Consider the following 20892-nt stretch of genomic DNA (forward strand, 5'->3'; position numbering starts at 1 on the left):
TCGAAGTATTCCCATGTATTAGTCAATTTTAAGGGCATATTATTTTTCAAAATATCATTTATACAAAGTTTTACATAAATATGCAAATTTGATTATACCACGCATACTAAACTGGTTGGAAGAGGATGTTTCCTTTTCTTCTTCTGCTTGGCACCCTTTATCCTCATCAATAACTTTTTCCATGTTAAAAAAAATCTAGTATATGTCACTTCATATTTTTCTTTACAACCATAGGACACACAAACATGTATACAAGGGAGTTGATATCTTTTCCTCCCCAGAGAATCAGATTATTTTTTTCCATCTAGCCAGTCTAACTCAATGACACCTCCAGGAAATCTCCCCAAGTCACTTGGTACTTAGCTAATTTTGTGAAGGAGTAGAATATTCCATGGTGTGGTATGCTCTATCCAACCACTCCCCCTACTGATGGGCATTCACTCTGCTTCCAACTTTATGCCACTGCTAATGATGCTGCAGTAAATGTCATATCATATGTCACTGGATAATGGAGGCCTTATTTCCATAAAACAGATCCCCAACAGTAGACTTACTGGGTCAAAAAATTTATCTGTTTTTAAGAGATACTTTATTTAAGGGCTATATCTCTCCTTTGTAATGGTCATAGACAGAAGTTCCCTTCCCTAAGCATATCTCTTGCTTGCTCCCAGCCATAAATGCTTTTTTAAAAACCATTTTCAGTTTAATGGATATGAAAGGACTATGGTAAGAAAAATTCTAAAATAACCTCCAATAAGACATCACTTGAGTGTGGGCAGGAACTGTGACTTGCTTCTATTCAAAAGAATACGGCAACAGTGATAGGACAGTTACTGTTACGATTATTATGACTATGTTCTGATATTGGCAGAGACTCTCCCGCCAATTGCCAATCGTGAAGAAATAAGACGTCATGTCATGAGGGGGCCACGTGGCAGGGAACTGTGGGATCCTCTAATATCTGAGAGTGATGCCCCGGCTGAAAGCCAACAAGAACATGGGGGTCTCAGTTCTATAGTTGCAGGAATCAAGTTCTGCCAACCACCATGTGAGCTTAGAAAAGAACTCTGAGCTTCAGAAAGGAATACAGCTGCAAACATCTATTTTTTGAAAATGAAAAGATGGCCATATTTGTCTCCAGCCTTCCAAGACCCCTAGCAGAGGACCACACCTCAGCTTCTAAGCATCTAGATAAACTATTAAGTATCTAGATATATTATTACCTCTATGTCAGTGTCATCAATCTCTTCCCTTACAAATTAATTCTTCATTCTCCTTCCATGCCCCATAAGAAGACCACTTTCAAATTCACTTTAAAAGTTGTTCAACTCAGTCATGAGAAACATTTAGCTTCCAGAACCAGTGAATATCAAAGTATTGCCAAAATAACTTTAAAGCCTTTTTTCCAGGTTTCAGAATTGTCCATTATATGCAGGTCAGGACAGGCTAAACTGCTGTAACAGACAGACCCAAAATACACTGAAGTTTCTCTCTCACACTACTACTCAGAGTGAACAGTCCAGGACAGGTGGGTATCAGGGTCTCCATACCTGTCTCCTGACCCATGAAAACAGCCAAATCAGAACTCTGTTTCTGATCTGTGGTAACTTGGAATGCAAAAAGAGGAAACTAATACAGTGACATATCACTGTTACGTCAGTTAGCATTTCTCTAACTGCTAAACTCCAAACATTATTTCATAGATTTGTTTGGCAACTTGGATCTGCTCTCCTATAAATTACCCATATGTTTTGCCCAGTTACTTTCTGGATGGCTTGTCAAATATTTAAGAACTTGTCTACTATGGATTCAAACCCGAGTCATCTCTCCAAATCTACTGCATCTCTACTGACTCTGTTCAGAGGATCTTAGGTCATTGAATTATTTATGTCTGTGTGTAGTCCAATATGTCTATCTTTTTTTTTTTTTTTAAACCAGATTGTGAATTTATAGCCTTCAATAAGGTTTCTCCAACTCCTGAATTGTCCATGGAGTCTCTCAGCTTTTCTTTAAGAGTTACTGTTTCCTCTTTTAAATTTAAATCTATAATCTATCTGAAAATTACTTTTTTGTATTTTCAGATTTTGGTTAATTACAGATGAGGAGTTAATTGTGCCCGCACAGTCTGCTCAGTAAGCCATCTTTTCTACTGTACTGAACCACCAACTTTATCAAATAGATCTGCTGCTTTTCTTGCTAAATACTACTTCCAAGCACTTTAGGTTTTTGTCACCTGCAAATACAATATTTTTCCCATTCCCAATAAATTATCAACAGAAGAGAGAGACACTATCTCTTTTAAATATCAGTCACCTTACCAATGGAGAAGGCAATGGCACCCCACTCCAGTACTCTTGCCTGGAAAATCCATGGACAGAGGAGCCTGGTAGGCTGCAGTCCATGGGGTCGCTAAGAGTCGGACACAACTGAGCGACTTCACTTTCACTTTTCTCTTTCATGCATTGGAGAAGGAAATGGCAACCCACTCCAGTATTCTTGCCTGGAGAATCCCACGGTCAGAGAAGCTTGGTGGGTTATAGTCCACAGGCTCACAAAGAGTTGGACAGGGTGGAAGCAACTTAGCACACACACACATATAGGCATATAAAATGTACATACAGACAGACCCAAAATACAGTGGCTTCAGTAAGACAGAAGTTTCTCACACTACTACTCGGAGTGAACAGTCCAGAACGGGTGAGTATCAGCATTTCCACTATATGACTTCCATCTATGGTATAAGATGCTGTTTCAGGTTAAAATTTTCCAACCAATGGCAAAGTGGAAGAAGAAGAGGATGACAAACACCTTTTTCTAAGGAATTGATCCAGAAAGTGCACACCGCACTTTCACTCACTTCCTATCATCGAGGACTTAAGTCTTACAAACACATCCAGGGGCAAAGAAAGGCAGGAAACTTGGCCACTAGCTGAGAGGGCATGAGCTCAGTTTTAACTCAGGAAGCCTCTTCTTAGTGGAGAAGAGTTAATAAAAGCCACGTGTTTTTGACACCTTCTCAGAAACCAAAAATTATTAAACCACCTTTTTAGTATTCCCAAGTCACTCTCTTAATAGCTAGTTAAGTCCCAGCCTTTCTGTCTCTGCTCAACAAAAGACTGCCCTTCTGTTCATCACAACTGGGCAAAAGCCCGAAGGAAAAGAATATGATTACTCCCGCATAATGGTCCCTTTTCACATATCGTTTTCATGTCTATACTCTCAGGAGCCTTAAGTTTAACATGGCTTCTTTTTGCTGCAAGGTTTCCTTCCAGCAGTTTTTTGCAGTCTGTTCTCTTGGGAAAAAAAATCTTAAATACCCTTACATGAAATTACTAGAAGCAATATTCCTTTACTTACTAAAATACCGTTAGTACTAAAAAAAAAAAAAAAAAGACAGGATATGACATAAAATACACTATTTTTTTCAGCCATGTTAAAAAGTCTATGTTTAAAAAAAATTTTAGTGTATTTGTACAAGCATTGTTCACATAAACAAGTAACTATATGAACGTATTTAATTTGCTGGCCAGCAACAAAAAGAAATGTGTATATTTTAAAGTTTAATAATACAGGTGAGTATAACACAGTTAGGAGAAGCACTCTTTAAAGACTGACTTCTAAAAAAACAAAAAAAGATTGAATTCTAAAAAAGAAATTCATGTGACAGATCAAGTGGGTATTGACTGTCCCATTACAGGGCTCATATGAAGATTTTTCAATTAAAGAGAAGCTCTCCGTTCACTTAAAGTGGTCTGATGTGAGGAAACTATTAAAAGGAACATTTCTTCGCTGCATGAAGAACACATATCTGACAAAATATTTGAAGACTCCTATTACTCAGCAAGAACACCTGAGAAGGTATTCCCTTAAGTACAGTTTTGGAGACGTTCATTAGTTTAGCTAATAGGAAAGTGCCAGGTGATCGTGACAATAGGATCTCACTAGAGAAAAGCCTTTAGACTCTAGCTGGCTAAGAAAGACTTCTGCTTCCATGGAATTCTGAATCACAAGGTAAGCGTGCCCAGAACCAGTGAACAACATACCAAATCATTCACACACACATTTATTCCTTACTCCTAAGTCATCACACCTGTATGTATTCAATGATTTGTAAAGGCTGACTTGGGTACTATGAGCTCTGATGTTATATGACCCACAGATAAGTCTTTCCACACATCACAAATAATTTTCTATGACTGTACACACAAGGCTGACTTGAATGCACTCTTCCAAATTCCTGAATGCTGGGTGCCCGTAACCTTCACTTACAACACACCCACCTTTTCCTGGGTGGTTTGAGTTCCAGTTTGGCCTAGGTAGTTCATTAAAAATACACAGAAATATTTAAATTCTGAACTTCAAACAAAGAAACCAGAGATAATAAATAACAACAACAGCAAACCGGGAAATCAGTAGAGAAACCAAAAGTCTGAGCTCCCTCAGGCCTTTCACATTAGAGCTATAAATCATATCACCCAAAGGGAAACTTGGGGAGATTTGCACACAGTCAGGTCCAACCAAGGAGAAGCACCACAAATAACTACAGACGTGGTACAAATAATACTTGGATGCTTGCCACCACAATTAACATTTATAATAAAGTCAAGCATTCATGTGACTTTAGCTACACAACATAGCAGCTTTGCTATCCAGTTCATAACATTTTGGTTAATTATACTTCTGTAAACAATCTACAGGGTTTCCCAGGTGACTCAGTGGTAAAGAATCTGCCTGCCAATGCAGGAGATTCAGGAGCGTCTCACAGGTTCAAACCCTGGATCAGGCAGAACCCCTGGAGGAGGAAATTGCAACCCGCTCAAGTATTCTTGCCTGGGAAATCCTGTGGACAGAGGAACCTGCTGGGCTACAGTTCAGGGGGTCGCAAAGAATCAGATAAGACTCAGCAACTGAACACATAACAACAAATAATCTACAGTCAAACAAAAGCCTATTTCGGGCTCTATTTGGGGAAGAAACTGGTGCCTTAACATGGAAGCAAATGGCCCAAGATCACCTCCCGAGATGAGAAACTCCACCAAAACATTTGAAGACCGCCAAGTGGCTCCCACCAAAGTGGAAAGTGACTTTGTTACTTCACTTCAAACATCATCTGTTTTTATTATTTTTAAATCTTTGCTGCCTAATTCCCTTCCCAAACATCCTTGTCCTCTGTGGGTCAACAAATCATACATGATCTGGCTCCTCTCAGAGAAATTGAAACCTATTCCATTGTACACTTTCTGGAAACAGATCAGGGGAATCAGAAGAAAAGGTACTGCACTCAAACCCTTGGCCCCAATGGCCAGCCCCACAGTGTTGCAGCTTTCAGGGCTGATGCTGACAGTTTAACTCCGCAAACACTGGTGCCAAACAGGATGTCCCTGCTAGGAAGTTCACCGACTACGAGTGTTACGTGGTGTCATAACAAGCGATCATGTGCCAAGATTCTTGGGCTGAGATTAACCGCTGAGACACAACATGGGAAATGTGGTAAGTTCATCCTCGTGAAACCAGAGCTCAGTGGGAGCACTGCATTTAACACTTGCATTTACAAGCCTTTCGGGAGGAAGATCCAGATCATTACAGAAATGAAGACGGCAAGGAAAGTCTCCGTGTTGTAACTGAGAGCGACGTGACGAATATGACAAAAGTCATAACCGAGGCAAAGACAGGGGACAAAGTTTATCACCTAAGGCTTATCTGGAAATCAAGACAATCCAGCTTAATGCTTTAGGAGGAGGAGGAATCCAAGACGCACCCCTCACCTGCACTGTTGTATCTGCTGGAAATGTCCCCCTGTGATGACAGAGAGGAAGAAGGCCTGGGAGCAAAGAGGGGATGAGAGGAAGAGGAGGAAGGGGGAAATTACAGCAGCAGCACGCTGCTTGAATGAGCTGAGATCTTCAAAGTTCATGTTTTGGTTTATTTCTTTTCTCCCCTATTTGAGCCCGGTTCGACACATTTCAATGTGTGCCTCCAATTCTGGGTGTCTCAAAACATTGAACAAGAAAAAAAGAAACCTGAAAGAAGAATCATGTAAACAAAGAACTTGCCCTTAAAGCCATGTAAATGTACAAAAACTGTCATTTCAAACGGAAGTCAATTCCTGGCTCTCCTGCCATTGATTTACTCTGTACTGATATTTCTAACACATAATACACTAAGATTTTAAGTAAATGATCTAGTTCAATCCTCATGACAATTCTGTGAGGCAGATACAGGATTTCCACAGCATCCCAGAGCAGTTGCAAAGTCACAAAGCAGCCTGTGGAGGAGGAGGGCATTAAACCCTGAACCCCCTATTATATCCCCCTTATATCCTATGCATAACCAAGCTTCCCTGATAGCTCAGTTGGTAAAGAATCCACCTGCAATGCAGGAGACCCCAGTTCAATTCCTGGGTCGGGAAGATCCCCTGGAGAAGGGAAAGGCTACCCACTCCAGTATTCTGGCCTGGAGAATTCCATGGACTGTATAGTCCAGGGGGTGGCAAAAAGTTGGACACGACTGAGCAACTTTCATAGGCATAACCATTACTTAACACATTTACAAGAGATACCATCTGTACAACAAAGAATTCAAGTTCCTCTACCTTTATCACATGCCCTTGTTGTTTTTAAAAGTGATTCTTAGAATAAAGCACTGTAACAGTTTAATGGGCTGGGAATGTGTCTGAAGCACCAGTCTGGGTTACACACCACAGAGACTCAGAAGGGACAGTGGTTAAAGGCACCAACTGGCTTAGCCTTCTGTTAAAAGTATACATAGAGAACGACTGAGACAGAAAATAGGACCTAGATACACTACAACTGATTAAAGCAGAGCAAGTTAAAATTTAAATTAAAGGTAAATACCATCTCGATTTTTAAGGCAACTAGCTCACCCTTGTGGACAGAAAACTACACAACCACCAATTCCTTCCCAGACTGCTTCAGTAAGATACCACACCAAAACTGGGGAACGGACTCAAACCAATAGAAAGCATTGACGATTTAGGTCTGAACAAACTTTCTAAGCAGGTCTATAAATCGTGTTAGCAATCCCATGCCTGAAAATTCCCCTACATGATACGGGAAGTCTCTGAAAGATTCTTGAACTCAAATCAAATATACAACCAAGGATTTGCTGAAAATAATGTAACAAGAATCATCATTTACAAATAAATTTCCATTGTGCCGGAGAGTCAACTCCAAAAAATACTGGCAATTTTTCAATCTGCTAGAGACCACCTAAATTCTAATGAAACCTAATTACAAAAATATTTACTGCAATATTTATTTTATTCTACAAATATTTGTTGAGTACCCATTACATGATAGGCTCTTTCAAGGCTCTAGAAATAGAACAAATAGCAAGCTGCTGCATTTCTATGCAGAGGATCAAAATACTGTGAAGCAACAGTTTCTTCAGAATCAGTGGTCAAAGAAGGTCACTGCAGAACCATGTAAACACCCCGAATGTCCACAAGTAGTCAACAACCCAAACAGTCACCAGTTATGACACAAAAACACAACAGGACACTAGGCAGGTATGAAAAGCTTCAGGTAGAACTGTAAGCATTGATGGAAGATGTACAACATACACTATAAAGGAAGCAAAGTGAGAAGAGAGTGTATATGAATCTATGTGTATAAACTTCTAAAAGCAAATGCTTAGATGGGGGTATATATGTTTAGAATACCCCAAATTGTTAACAGTGATTATTTTCAGGAAAAGGAATTTGGAGTGAGGAGATTCTATATTCCATTTCATGCACGTGTGTATGTGTGTGTGTTCCTTTCATTTAAACACTGAGTTTTTTTTTTTTTGGAAGTAAGATTGTTTGCTCTCAAATAATGCATAGGATGGATTTTTTAATACATGTATTTTTATTATATAATTTTCAAGTGTACAGCATTAAAATTCAACATCTGCATATACTACAAAATGATCATCACAACACAAGTCTAGGCATGGTATTTTTAATGTATAATTAAAAGCCAAATCAGTATAACAGAAAACATTAGCCCACTATTCTTTTTTTTTTTTTTGGGGGGGATCTCCTGTGAAAGAGGGTGGTAGGGGAGAAACTGTAGGCCTCTTTCCCGGTGTTGGTGATATATCCAGCAGTCCCTAAGGTTCTCCCCTTATGCTGTAATAGTGGAGATATTTACTAAAGAATTGATTGTCCATTCCCCTGACATTTTCCACCATATACTAACTAGGCTTCCAAGAAGGAAAACTAAGAGTCTCATGGCTCCAGGTTTAAGAGGAGACAGACTTGTTTGGTGAATAGTCTTGGAAGTCTCGAAGGATCTTGTCCCGTGCTAACTGTAATATGAACTGTCTTTGGTAATTTGAAGGCCGTAAGGATAGCTGAGGCTCTTGGAAATTTATATCTTCCAGTAATGCCCAGTAGAAGTCAAATTCAAAAGGGGCGATGGAAAGCTGGTGTAAGAGCAGATTTAGTAATTGTCATAAAGTGTACATTAGTATTAAGAAGAACTAAGATTATTGGGGTCAGTTGTAAGGAGTAGTGATCAAGATATCTCAAGGCTCAGAACTCTATTCTTGATCTATGTGAAATTGTTATAATTCTAATTCACAGACTTAACATACCAACCTCCCACTTAGAAAAGGTGTTAATAAAATGCATGTGTGTGTGTGTGTGTGTGTGTGTGTGTGAGTGCTCAGTCATGTCGAACTGTTTTGTAACCCCATGGACCATAGCCCACCAGGCTCCTCTGTCCATGGCATTCTCCAGGCAAGACTACTGGAGTGGGTTGCCATTTCCTACTCCAGGGAATCTACCCAATCCAGGGATTGAACCCATATTTCTTATGTCTCCTGCACTGGCAGACATATTTTTTACCACTGCACCACTCGGGAAGCCCATTAATAAAATGCTTGTCTAAAACTACAACTCTGTGTATAATATTTGGCTTAATGTTAAGCATGGCACAATCGTCTCTTGTGGCTCATAAAACCCCCTAACTCAGCCTTATTTGGTAAAAATTGCTCTCTGTAAGGTACAGAAAGGAAGATAACTAGTCCTGCTTCCACATGAAACCACTTCTGAAATAACTGGGGAGAACTTATCAAATTCATCCAACAGACAAAGGGATGGAAAACTTGGTCTTTTCTCACCATTACTAATACTCAAACGCCTTTACCACAGAGGAACATTCAGATCCCACAAGCAGATTATTCAACAACTACACATGTCCTGTATGTTAATGTCCCTAAATTTGTTAAAAATATTTAAAAAATTAAGAAATTTTAAAGAACCCCAATGATTCAAAAGTAAAATATATTCCAAAAGAATTTTCTGAGACAAATAAGTATAAGTACTGTGTGACATTTCCAAGTCCCGGGTAAAGCTCCTATTTCCAAAATTAGCAAATCAAAATAATATCTTCACCCCATGTGACAATTACAATTGTGTGTTTAAGAAAGGCAGTGTGCAAATGAGTCTTATTTTGAGTTTCTTACCTAACGCAGCAAGATTTTCTTCCTCCTGACTCTTTCCCAAAGAGGTCATCATTTCTGAATATAAATCACTCCACCAAGGATTATATTCCAAAACCTGCTTAACTGCTTCATCTTCCATAAAGTCAGCTCTGGGAAAAAAAAAAAAATGAAGGGGCTTGTTACATATAATCAGGCTGGTTTTCACTGTTTAAAATTTTACCTTAATTCATCGTATTTGTACTAGAAATACAGACTGATTTAAAGCACATTTCAAGGCAAGACTGAGCGCTGCTATTACTTTCACTGTGGTTACTAATCATCATAAATGCAAAGTAAGCCTCAGACTAAAGGGGTATTTGACATTTGCGATCTTTTTAAACAGAAAGTACAGAGAAGACCAGTCCCCTCTAAAGTCCTGTGTCCTATACCACAGTTATGCGGGATGAAGCAAATCTGAATACACAATGCTCATGAAGGCTAGGCCTTGTGCAATTTGCAAATATTACAAATTTTCATAAGCTTATAATAAATAGTATTTTAATTCCACCACCACCACCAAGAGGTCTCTCTCTCACATACACACACACATCATTTTTTAGTATGTGCATTCATGTTTCCTTCCAAGACGCAATCTATTTCATTTAGCTATGCTAATATTTATAGACCCTAAGTAAAAACTATTGCAAAAGATAAAAGGAACTTTCACAGAGAACAGAAAATTACTTTTCCTGTACTTTACTTTCTCAGTTTTAACTAGAAAAATAACTGCTACATTCAAAGTAAACTCTTTGAAGACACTTATTCAGAAACGATGCTGTCTTACAGCTTCCCAGGTGGCAGCAGTGGTAAAGAATCCACCTGCAAATGCAGGAAACAGAAGAAACATTGGTTTGATCCCTGGGTCGGGAACATCCCCTGGAGGAGGGCATGGCAACCCACTCCAGTATTCTTGCCTGGAGAATCCCATGGACAGAGGAGCCTGGGGGGCTACAGTCCATGGGGTCACAAAGAATTGGACACAACGGAAGCAACTTAGCATAGCACACACAGCACAAATACTATCTTATATTCAAAGTTGGAAGTTGGAAAAGAATGACATAAAGTATAACTTACGGTGGGAAATTCATTGATATTTCAGGTAATTAGAACCTCAAGACACTGGTCATTTTGATACACTGGATTTTCTAGCTCATGGTTTTAATACTTTAAAGACTTTAATAGACTTTAAAGACTTTCAACTGAGATACTGAAATCTTTTTAAAATTAGAAAGATCACAGATAACTTACTGAGTTCTTTGGATGTGGCAAGCCCTGCACTAAGTGCTTTTCATTCATTATTTCCTTGAATACCCACACCACTTCATTAGGCAACGGGTGCTATCAATACTCCCCTTTTACACGAGTGGAAACTGAGGGCTGGAAAAGTTGTGTACCAGGGTTAAGGTCAAAGAACCAGTGAGAAGTGGGGCCAGGATTTGGACCCCTTTAAGTCTCACTCTGAAATCCAAGCTATTAACCAATATAAACTTTCCATTTTTATGAGTGAGGAAATAAAGCACATATTGGACAAAACTGAACAGCAATTATCTTGAAGGAGTAATTCTCAGTGCCAGCTCCTCTCGGGATCAGGCTGTTGCCCAGGACTCTGGCCTGAACAGTTAGGTGCCCCCCACAGAGACAGCGACACAGGATGCTAACAGACTCGACTGAAGAGGGAACAGCTTCTGCTTTGGGAAGAGTTATTGGAGGTGTCCTTGTAGGAAAGACAGAAACTTGTCCCCCAGGCAGTCAGATATGCTAACCTGTGCTCAAGAGAGACACACAGAAGTCCTGAGCATTTACACAGTTACTGAGGCGAAAGAAGAGGACAGAACACCCAGGGTGAAGGCCACCTGAGAGGAAAGGGTGTTGAAAGCTGGAGCACCAAGGACGTTTTAATCAAGGGTAGAAGAAGGGCAACCCACTCCAGTGCTCTTGCCTGGAGAATCCCAGGGACGGGGTAGACTGGTGGGCTGCCGTCTCTGGGGTCACACAGAGTCGGACACGACTGAAGTGACGCAGCAGCAGCAGCAACATCAGCAGCAGAAGGGCCCATCTGAAAAGATACTGTTTTTTTCCCCAGGAGGAAAAATAATAGGGGGAAAATCCTCTTGTAAAACAGTATCTCTGCCACCTTCATGCACACCCCTCAAAAAATTCAAAAATGTTTTGAGTAAAATCTCACTAGTACAGTCCCTCATCTAAACAGTGATGGTTCATTCCTTGTGATGCCCAACATCTAAGGTCGACTGATGCTCTACGTTTCAGAATAAATTATTTTCAAGTTTTAAAATGCCATGAGTTCAATGGGCATTCACTGAGTGCCCTCTTTGTGGCGTAAGAGAGAAGACCAGTAAGACTCTTGCCCTGTCCTTCAGGGCACCACAATTCAATGGGAACAATAGAAAAAAAAAAACCACAGAATGTTACAAAATAATGCAGTAAAAACAAGATGAGCTATAACACATGAGCACTTCCTATGCCAAGCTGGAAGCAAGGATGCCAGGGGGTGACAATTGAGCCCAGCCTTACAGGATAAGTCAAAGTTATTCAGGGAAAGCAGGAAAAGGGGAAAAATCAGCTGGCAAAGGGAAATCAGAAGTAAAAAAATGTGTGAGAAGCAGTGTGGTACAGGTGGCGAGATGCAAACATTCATTACTGTCATCATATGAAATGTGGGCAGGGGGTGGCAAAATAGACCCCACAGAGGCAGGTAGCATCCAGATAACAGAAAACTTTCTATACATGCTAAGGAGTTAGGAATTTATGCTTTAGGCAAAGGAGAGCCCAGATCAGATCAGATCAGGTCGCTCAGTAGTGTCCTACTCTTTGCGACCCCATGAATCACAGCACGCCAGGCCTCCCTGTACATCACCAACTCCCAGAGTTCACTCAGACTCACATCCATCAAGTCAGTGATGCCATCCAGCCATCTCATCTTCTGTCGTCCCCTTCTCCTCTTGCCCCCAATCCCTCCCAGCATCAGAGTCTTTTCCAATGAGTCAACTCTTCGCATGAGGTGGCCAAAGTACTGGAGTTTCAGCTTTAGCATCATTCCTTCCAAAGAAATCCCAGGGCTGATCTCCTTTAGAATGGACTGGTTGGATCTCCCTGCAGTCCAAGGGACTCTCAAGAGTCTTCTCCAACACCACAGTTCAAAAGCATCAATTCTTTGGCGCTCAGCCTTCTTCACAGTCCAACTCTCACATCCATAAGGAGAGCCCAGTAAGGCCTTAAGCAGATTTTCACTCTCAGTAGACACTGCACTGATGGTTTTATGGTTGATGGATCTGCAGAAGAGCAGGGCTGGAATGAGAAACGCCAGCTGGGCAGTTAGGGGACAGCTGCAACAAGCCAGACACAGATGAGGGCCAGGAAGAGATGGAGTGAAGCAAAGCAGAAAGAGATAAGTGGTACAATTTCAGGATTGACTGGAAATGTGGAATAAAGAACAAAGTCCAAGGTGAATCCCAGGTTTTCAACCTGGGTGACTGGGATGAAATAAAGGGCATCCTATCAAGCAGAAAATTCAGGAAGATTTTACAGGTAAAATGATGCATTCGATTTTAAACATGTGGAAATAGAGGAGTCAGTGAGATGCCCAGTCGCTCTCTAAACCCTTCACCTGGCTTTTCTTCATAGCACTTATCACAATAGAAATACTTTTCATTTCCCCACTGGAGTGTAAGCCCCTTGAGGCCAGCTACCATGTATTCACCATTCTCTGCCTGCTGTCTGCAACACCGCCTGACATGGAAGTCATTCAAACAAATATTGGTAGAACAAGTAAGTATATACATGAAAGAATGAATAAGTGACATTTTATTCCAGTGTTTTTTCCGAAGGTTGCTATTTTGCATAAAGAACCACACTGGGAAGGAGGTAAACCTTTCTTTTCAAGCTTCTAATTACTACTTGTCATTTTGCTGCTACTGCTAAGTCGCTTCAGTCGTGTCCGACTCTGTGCGACCCCATAGACAGCAGCCCACCAGGCTCCCCTGACCCTGGGATTCTCCAGGCAAGAACACTGGAGTGGGTTGCCATTTCCTTCTCCAAAGCATGAAAGTGAAAAGTGACAGTGAAGTCACTCAGTCGTGTCCAACTCTTCGAGACCCTATGGACTGCAGCCTACAAGGCTCCTCCGTCCATGGGATTTTCCAGGCAAGAGTACTGGAGTCGGGTGCCATTGCCTTCTCTGTGTCATTGTGAGATCTCCTCAATAAATCCAGGAGCTTGATCATTCTATCATCTTCTTTACCAAATGTATAATGCTGAACATTACAATTTTACAAGACTCCTCAGATTAAGAGGTATAAACTATCATATATAAAATAAATAAGCTATAAGGACATATTGTACAGTACAGGGGATAGTCAATATTTTATAATAACTTTCAGTTCAGTTCAGTCGCTCAGTCGTGTCCGACTCTTTTCAACCCCATGAATCGCAGCACACCAGGCCTCCCTGTCCATCACCCTCTCCTGGAGTTCACTCAGACTCACATCCATCAAGTCAGTGATGCCATCCAGCCATCTCATCCTCTGTCGTCCCCTTCTCCTCCTGCCCCTAATCCCTCCCAGCATCAGTCTTTTCCAATGAGTCAACTCTTCGCATGAGGTGGCCAAGGTACTGGAGTTTCAGCTTTAGCATCATTCCTTCCAAAGAAATCCCAGGGCTGATCTCCTTCAGAATGGATTGGTTGGATCTCCTTGCAGTCCAAGGGACTCTCAAGAGTCTTCTCCAACACCACACTTCAAAACCATCAATTCTTCGGCTCTCAGCTTTCTTCACAGTCCAAATTTCACATCCATACATGACCACAGGAAAAACCATAGCCTTGACTAGATGGACCTTTGTTGGCAAAGTAATGTCTCTGCTTTTGAATATGCTATCTAGGTTATATAATAACTTTATATATACAGTGTATATATATACGTATATATATATATAATAACTTTATATATATAGGTTATATAATAACTTTAAACAAAGTATAATCTATAAAAATTGTGAATCACTATGTTGTACACTTGAAACTAATATAATATTGTAAATCAACTACACCTTAATTTTTAAAAATAAATAAATAAACAAAAGGTCTTCTCTCAGTCCCAAAAAAGGCACTTCAAATGCTATATAATCATTGTTGTCCCTTTTCTTATCTCGTTATTTTGAATGTTAACTAAATTCTTTTATTTTCTTTAATAAGAGAATAAGTGAGACTTTATGAACTGGTTAAAGTAAAATATATGCCAACAATTAAAAAAAAAAACTTGCCTGGGAAGGAAAAAAAACAAAAACCAGGCTCAGCTAGAGAAATATGGAAATTATAATAAGCAAAAAAGGAAGGACTATTAACGAATGTTTCAAAATTCCTTCAACATACTTTACTGTGAAAATAATACCAAAATAAATTTAAAATGGCAAGAAATGGATAATCAAAAAGTATAATGGATCAACTTTACATGCTCAGCATTCTGCTGGGATGCAAAACTTATGGGGGAAAATATCACACACTGGTACCCAGATTTTACAAGAAAGGATTTTTAAAACAATAATAACCTGAAGTCATTTACATGTGCCTTTGGAATGTATAAATTTTTGTATATAGTCAATTTACCTCACGGTGTTCTGCCTTAGGGTAAAATTTAAATTAGTTTTCCTTAAGCTACTGAAATGGAGAAGGCAATGGCACCCCACTCCAGTACTCTTGCCTGAAAAGTCCCATGGACAGAGGAGCCTGGTGGGCTGCAGTCCATGGGGTCACTAAGAGTCGGACATGACTGAAGCGACTTAGCAGCACCAATAGCAGCAGCAAGCTACTGAAAAACCTGACCACATGAAGAGACATCATGACTTGTGAGGGCAAGTCAAACAACTTGAAAACACCATGTATTATGCTAATGTAAAATCTACTATGTATTACACATGCATATCACATTATATACATATAAATTTTAATACAAAATATGCAGTGTATTGTCTTCATAGTAGGTAAGAATTTAAAATAAACCTTTTCTGCCACTGTATTAACCATTAAGAATGACAAAATAAGCAGTGATTTTTAACTGATAATTTAAAAGAATTTTACATGCACTTCATTTAATTCAACACATTTGGGCGAGTCAGTCAGCTAATATAAATAAAGAGTAAAACAAAAATGACAAATAACTGGTCTTATTCCTATCAGCTCCCGTTATAGCTCAGTCGAAGAGTCTGCCTGCAATGCAAGAGATGTTGGTTTGATTCCTGGGTCAGGAAGATCCTCTGGAGAAGGAAATGGCAACCCACTCCAGTATTCTTGCCTGGAGAATCTCATGGACAGAGGAGCCTGGCCAGCTATAGTCCAAGGAGTCACAAAGAGTCGGACACGACTTAGTGACTATACCACCACCACCATTCCTACCAGAAAAGTCACAAAGAATCTTTACCTCCTGACTCTCAGCCTCCAACTTGCCTGAAGCTGAATTTAAACCGCTCATGTAAAAAGAACCCTTCCTGAAGTAATACAAAAAACATTTCATGCATACTATTAAAGAAAATGTGCTTCTGGATAAAGACACAGAAGATAGAGAAAAATAAGGGCTGCTTCTAATATTACACTGCTAACTATAAATTCCAATTTCCTAACTCTCTCAGGCCATATCACTATTCTTCAAGTTTTAGAAGAGAAGAGATAGGCAGTTCTGCTAATTAAGCTCCCTCCCACTCAAAATTTCTGTCTTGTAAAGCTCAATCTGTTTTCATGCTTGCCCAGGAAATTTGCTGACAATGAAATTTCCAATTTAAATATTCAGCATGATTTTAAATGGGTTTCTTCAAATTATTCTTCAGTGGACATTTAAAATCACAATTGGAGAGATAAAGGTAATTAGAAATGGCAATGTAAATGGAGTTGAATCTCTCAGATGTCCTCCAAAATATAACCCACCCTACTCTTACACAGCTTCCCTGAGGATGTTGAAGGGTTCCACCATTCATCGTCACATATCACTCAACCCATTTGCACATCACAAGATATATTTCTGCCATTCCAATTAGTCTCCCACTGAGTCACAGGAGATAGAATGTTAATCACAAGAGCAACAGCAGTTAAACTGAAATAGTGTACATGAAAAGGAAATACAAAATGATAAATGGAAAGACTCTTTTCAAGTCCCAGATGAGTCACTTAGCAGTGGTGTGACCTTGGGTGAGTCCCTTAACCCCTTCTTCCTCACTGCTGTGAAAACTGAAATAATCACACAAGAGAACTCGATAAGCTGAGAGCACTGTACAAGGGAATAGCTGCATACGTAACAGTTTAGAAACTGCCGGCCCAGAGTATGGGGAGAATATTACCTGAGGTCTATATCAAAACACTGCTGCTGCTGCTGCTAAGTCGCTTCAGTCGTATCCAACTCTGTGCAACCCCATAGACGGCAGCCCACCAGGCTCCCCGTCCCAGGGATTCTCCAGGCAAGAACACTGGAGTGGGTTGCCATTTCCTTCTCTAATGCAGGAAAGTGAAAAGTGAAAGTGAAGTCGCTCAGTCATGTCCAACTCTTCGCAACGCCATGGACTGCAGCCTACCAGGCTCCTCCGTCCATGGGATTTTCCAGGCAAGAGTACTGGAGTGGGTTGCCATTGCCTTCTCCACAACACTACTGACATCCTAAGAAAGCTATCAAATACTCACAGACGCCTGGGGACAATCACTTCCTTGTAAGAAGTGCTGCTATTCGTGATCAATGAGACACATCACAATCTTTCCAAGGCAAGGGATTATTTACCTACCCCTTAGTTTTGTTCCTTCAACAAATATAAGCCGGACAGAGACACATGATAGCTCAAGATACAACTGATGCAGATGGGAAATAAAGCAAAACTTAAAATTAGACTGTATTTATATCCTATCCCAATAAACAGTTATTTGTTAATTTGAAATGGATCCTTGATTACAGGTGCTAGTGGATAAAAGTGTTGGGAAAACCCACCCCTAGATCAGCCAAGAAATGCAGTACATGTAGATTCAAATTCTTAAAGAAACTGAAATGTGTTTTTATTCATATATACCATTAATCACAACAGAGTCTTCTCAAAAGAATGGTATGTATTCTCAGGAATGCAGTGTTCTATTTTAAAGCCTGGAGAACAAAAAACTCAAAGAAGTACCTTAAAAGATTTCTGTGGTGTGCTGAAATGAGGTAATGAAAAGTAGCACCTTACAAAGATCACCGAGGTATAACAGCTGTAGGTTAATTTAAATGTCAATTAAGATTGTGAGCTATCACTCATTTCTGGAGTCCAAAAAGCACATGTCCAACATGGTCAAGAACGCACTCAAAATTTTTTTAAATACTCAATTTCAAGTAAATTATTTAAAACTTAAAAAATAAAACTCAATACTTACAGATAATGATCAGGATCAAACTTGGCCAGCTCAGCAGCCAGGCGTTTCTGCCTTCGTTCAGCAGCAGAGGTGAAATCTGGATCCTTAATATCGATAACATCACTCAATTCATCCTAAGAACACCCAGGAAAGAAAGAATAATTGCTGTCTCCTATTTGAGCCATGAGATATCTAATTTTGTACAAAATGCCCAAACACAAGAAGAATCTAATAGATCGATAAGTCATTATACCACCTGTGACATTTAAATTCAAATCCAGCAAATGTTTGTTAAACATCTACTATTTGCCAGGCCCTGTTAGAAGCTTTCACATCAATTATTTCATTTAATCCTTACAACAAACAAACTGATTAACATGGATTAAAGCTATAAAAGTTTAACATGAAAACCAGAACAGAATAAACCTCTCCAAGCAAACAGGAACATCTAATTCTCCATTTATTCCCCCATTTACTCCCAGAGATTTAAAAATTATAAAAGGGCAAGTTGAAATAAATTTCTAGACCCAAGATGGAGCTGCTGCTGCCAGGGGTGCCATGTCAGCAAACCAAAACTTAGATAATTTTCATGTCCCTGTAAATACTCCCCTTGAAGAGAAATGCAGTCTTTTTAGTCAATCCCCCAAGACCAAGCCAACCTTGGGATCTGTCCTTATTTCCTTGCCCCTTTTCATCCCTAACAAGAATTTTTAAGGACAATTTTAATAGACATAATTTCCACTTGAAAATTTAAAAATCTAATCCAAAGTAATATTCAACATTACCACACTTCCTAAGTCCAACTCTACAAAAAACACCTGTATTAGTAAAACCACCTACAATCCATACAGTCTTTTTTCTTTTGACTAGAATTATGAAGGGAAGAAAACTTGTACAATACAAAATATTTCTAAAGCTCTTTTTTCTTTCTTCAATCTCCCCATTCCCACCACCAACTGCAAGGGATAAGTAAGCAAACTGGAAGCAGCTTGAAGACTATTAGTTGAAAAGAAATCAAGGGAAATAACTTGGTAGAGGGTTGAAGGCAAACTGTTAAAACAGACTTGTAAATAGAATGACTGGTTGGTGACTGATGCCCAGGCTTAAAGTCAACAGCTGTGGCACAGCAAAATCACTACAATGAAACCAGCTATATGGAATCTTCCAGGGAGAGACTAAGATATAGAACTCTCCACACCATCAGAATTCCTGCAATAAAAAAAAAAAACCCTCAAAAAAAGCCTCTCAGCCCTACCACAATCCATTGAGCTAAAGTAACATCAGCTATGGTTTTTCCAGTAGTCATGTACAGATGTGAGAGCTGGACCATAAAGAAGGCTGAGCGCCTGGCCACCTGATGTGAAGAGTCAACTCATTGGAAAAACCCCTGAAGCTGGGCAAGACTGAAGGCAAAAGAAGAAAAGGGTGGCAGAGGATGAGATGGTTAGGTAGTATCACTGACTCAACAGATGTGAAATCTGAGCACACTCTGGAAGACAGTAAAGGACGAGGAAGTCTGGCCTGCTGCAGTCCATGGCGTCACAGAGTTGTACACAACCCGGCGACTGAACAACGAAACATCACCAACATTTAATGTAAGCACATCCTAGTGAAATGAAGGGGCCCAGGGGCTCTTTCATTTTTGGAAGTCACATCCAGAATATCTGAATACTTCAGAGCACAAACATTCTGGGGAAAAAACAGATCCCCAAACTTGGAAAAACTACATTCCAAGAGTTCTTTTACAATTTACTTTTAGGAGGCTCAGAATGAATTTTCCTAAAGATACATGATTATAAATCATAGTTAGATTCTCTGGGCAGCCCACAAATTTACTCAATTCAAAATAAACTGGAAATAGAGCACTAGCAATACAGAGTTTACAAGCGTGCAGCAAGGCTTCTAGGGGAAAACATTTTTAGAGTTCTGGTTTAATTTCTCAGACATATCTCTTCCCTGAGCAGGACAACCTGGACTCTTTCTCTCTCCTCTGCTTCCTCACCTGCCTGACATCACCTCCTCAACCACAGAGACAGGAGGGGCAGCGAGGCAGGCCTTGGGCAGCATGGTGGGGGGCGGGGAGTGTGAAACGGAACAAACTAAAAAGTGAAGTGAGCTTGGAGCAGTGAAATCTAAGGCATCTGTCAAACAAGAGAAAGGAAGTGAAGAGGATGAGAAATGACACGCTACAACAGGGTGAAAATGATTCTTGTTTTTCTTTTGTTGTGAAAGTACTGCTAAGGTCAGCACTGGGAGAGCCATTTAAAGATGGGCAGCGCCAAGAAAAGGTCATGTGGGATCTAAACAAGGCTAATGTGAGTTTCAGCAGAGTGAAGGCAGAGACTCTCCAGAGAGAAAATGAAGAAATGTGTGCCCATCAGGCCAGTAGGTCTCTGGAAACAACAGCTTCAGGTCCCCACTGTAGCTGAGAGAAGGAAAGGGCCGGCAGGCCAGCATCCTGCGGCTGCTGGCAGCAGTGGTCCCGGGAGCCTGCTGGGTGGGAGTCCAGAGACTCTAGGATTGTTGCTGCTGGCAGCCACTGACGCCAGAAGCCTGGTTAGAAGCCCTGACTTGGAACTGCCAGGGCAGTTTTCCAAAGGCACCCTGTGGCTGGCAGAAATTTCAGAAAGGAAAGAGTGTGGGTGAGCGTGCACACATGTGTATGGGGGCAGGGTGGTGACAGAGAATTTGTTTCAGCAAAAATAATTTTATTTCCTTCTCAGTATTAGCATAAAATACAGAAGTCCTAAGCAAACCCTGTGTAAATGGCTGGTGGGAAATAAACATGAAAGACTATACACTGTCCCCCAATAAAGGGTTAAATAATTCAATTCAGAGAAGATAACTGGGTACTGGAATTATGGATGATGTTTTACTTTCTTTCTTATATTGTATCTTTATAATGAATATATATTGCTTTTATCATCAGAGAAAAATGATGCTGTATTTCATTTAATGGAGGGTGGGTGGGAAGAGACTGTAAAAATGTTAATAAAATATGAGTCAACAAAACTTTATGGATATTGTCTCAT

The 20892-nt window shown here is 40.1% G+C and overlaps 1 protein-coding gene across 1 annotated transcript in view; it reads right to left on the minus strand.

Annotated features, from left to right (window-relative positions):
* The window catches only part of SHQ1 (SHQ1, H/ACA ribonucleoprotein assembly factor), a 103421-nt gene that overhangs the window by 69062 nt on the left and 13467 nt on the right, over positions 1 to 20892 (minus strand). The window contains exons 5-6 of the mRNA XM_010861999.1: positions 17882 to 17994; positions 9472 to 9599 (exon numbers count right to left, since the gene is read on the minus strand). Coding sequence (XP_010860301.1) covers positions 9472 to 9599; positions 17882 to 17994 — 241 coding nt within the window. The remainder of the gene's footprint in view (positions 1 to 9471; positions 9600 to 17881; positions 17995 to 20892) is intronic.

The sequence above is a fragment of the Bison bison genome, unplaced genomic scaffold, assembly GCF_000754665.1.
Source record: "Bison bison bison isolate TAMUID 2011002044 unplaced genomic scaffold, Bison_UMD1.0 scf7180017864474, whole genome shotgun sequence".
NCBI classification, from domain to species: Eukaryota; Metazoa; Chordata; class Mammalia; order Artiodactyla; family Bovidae; genus Bison; species Bison bison.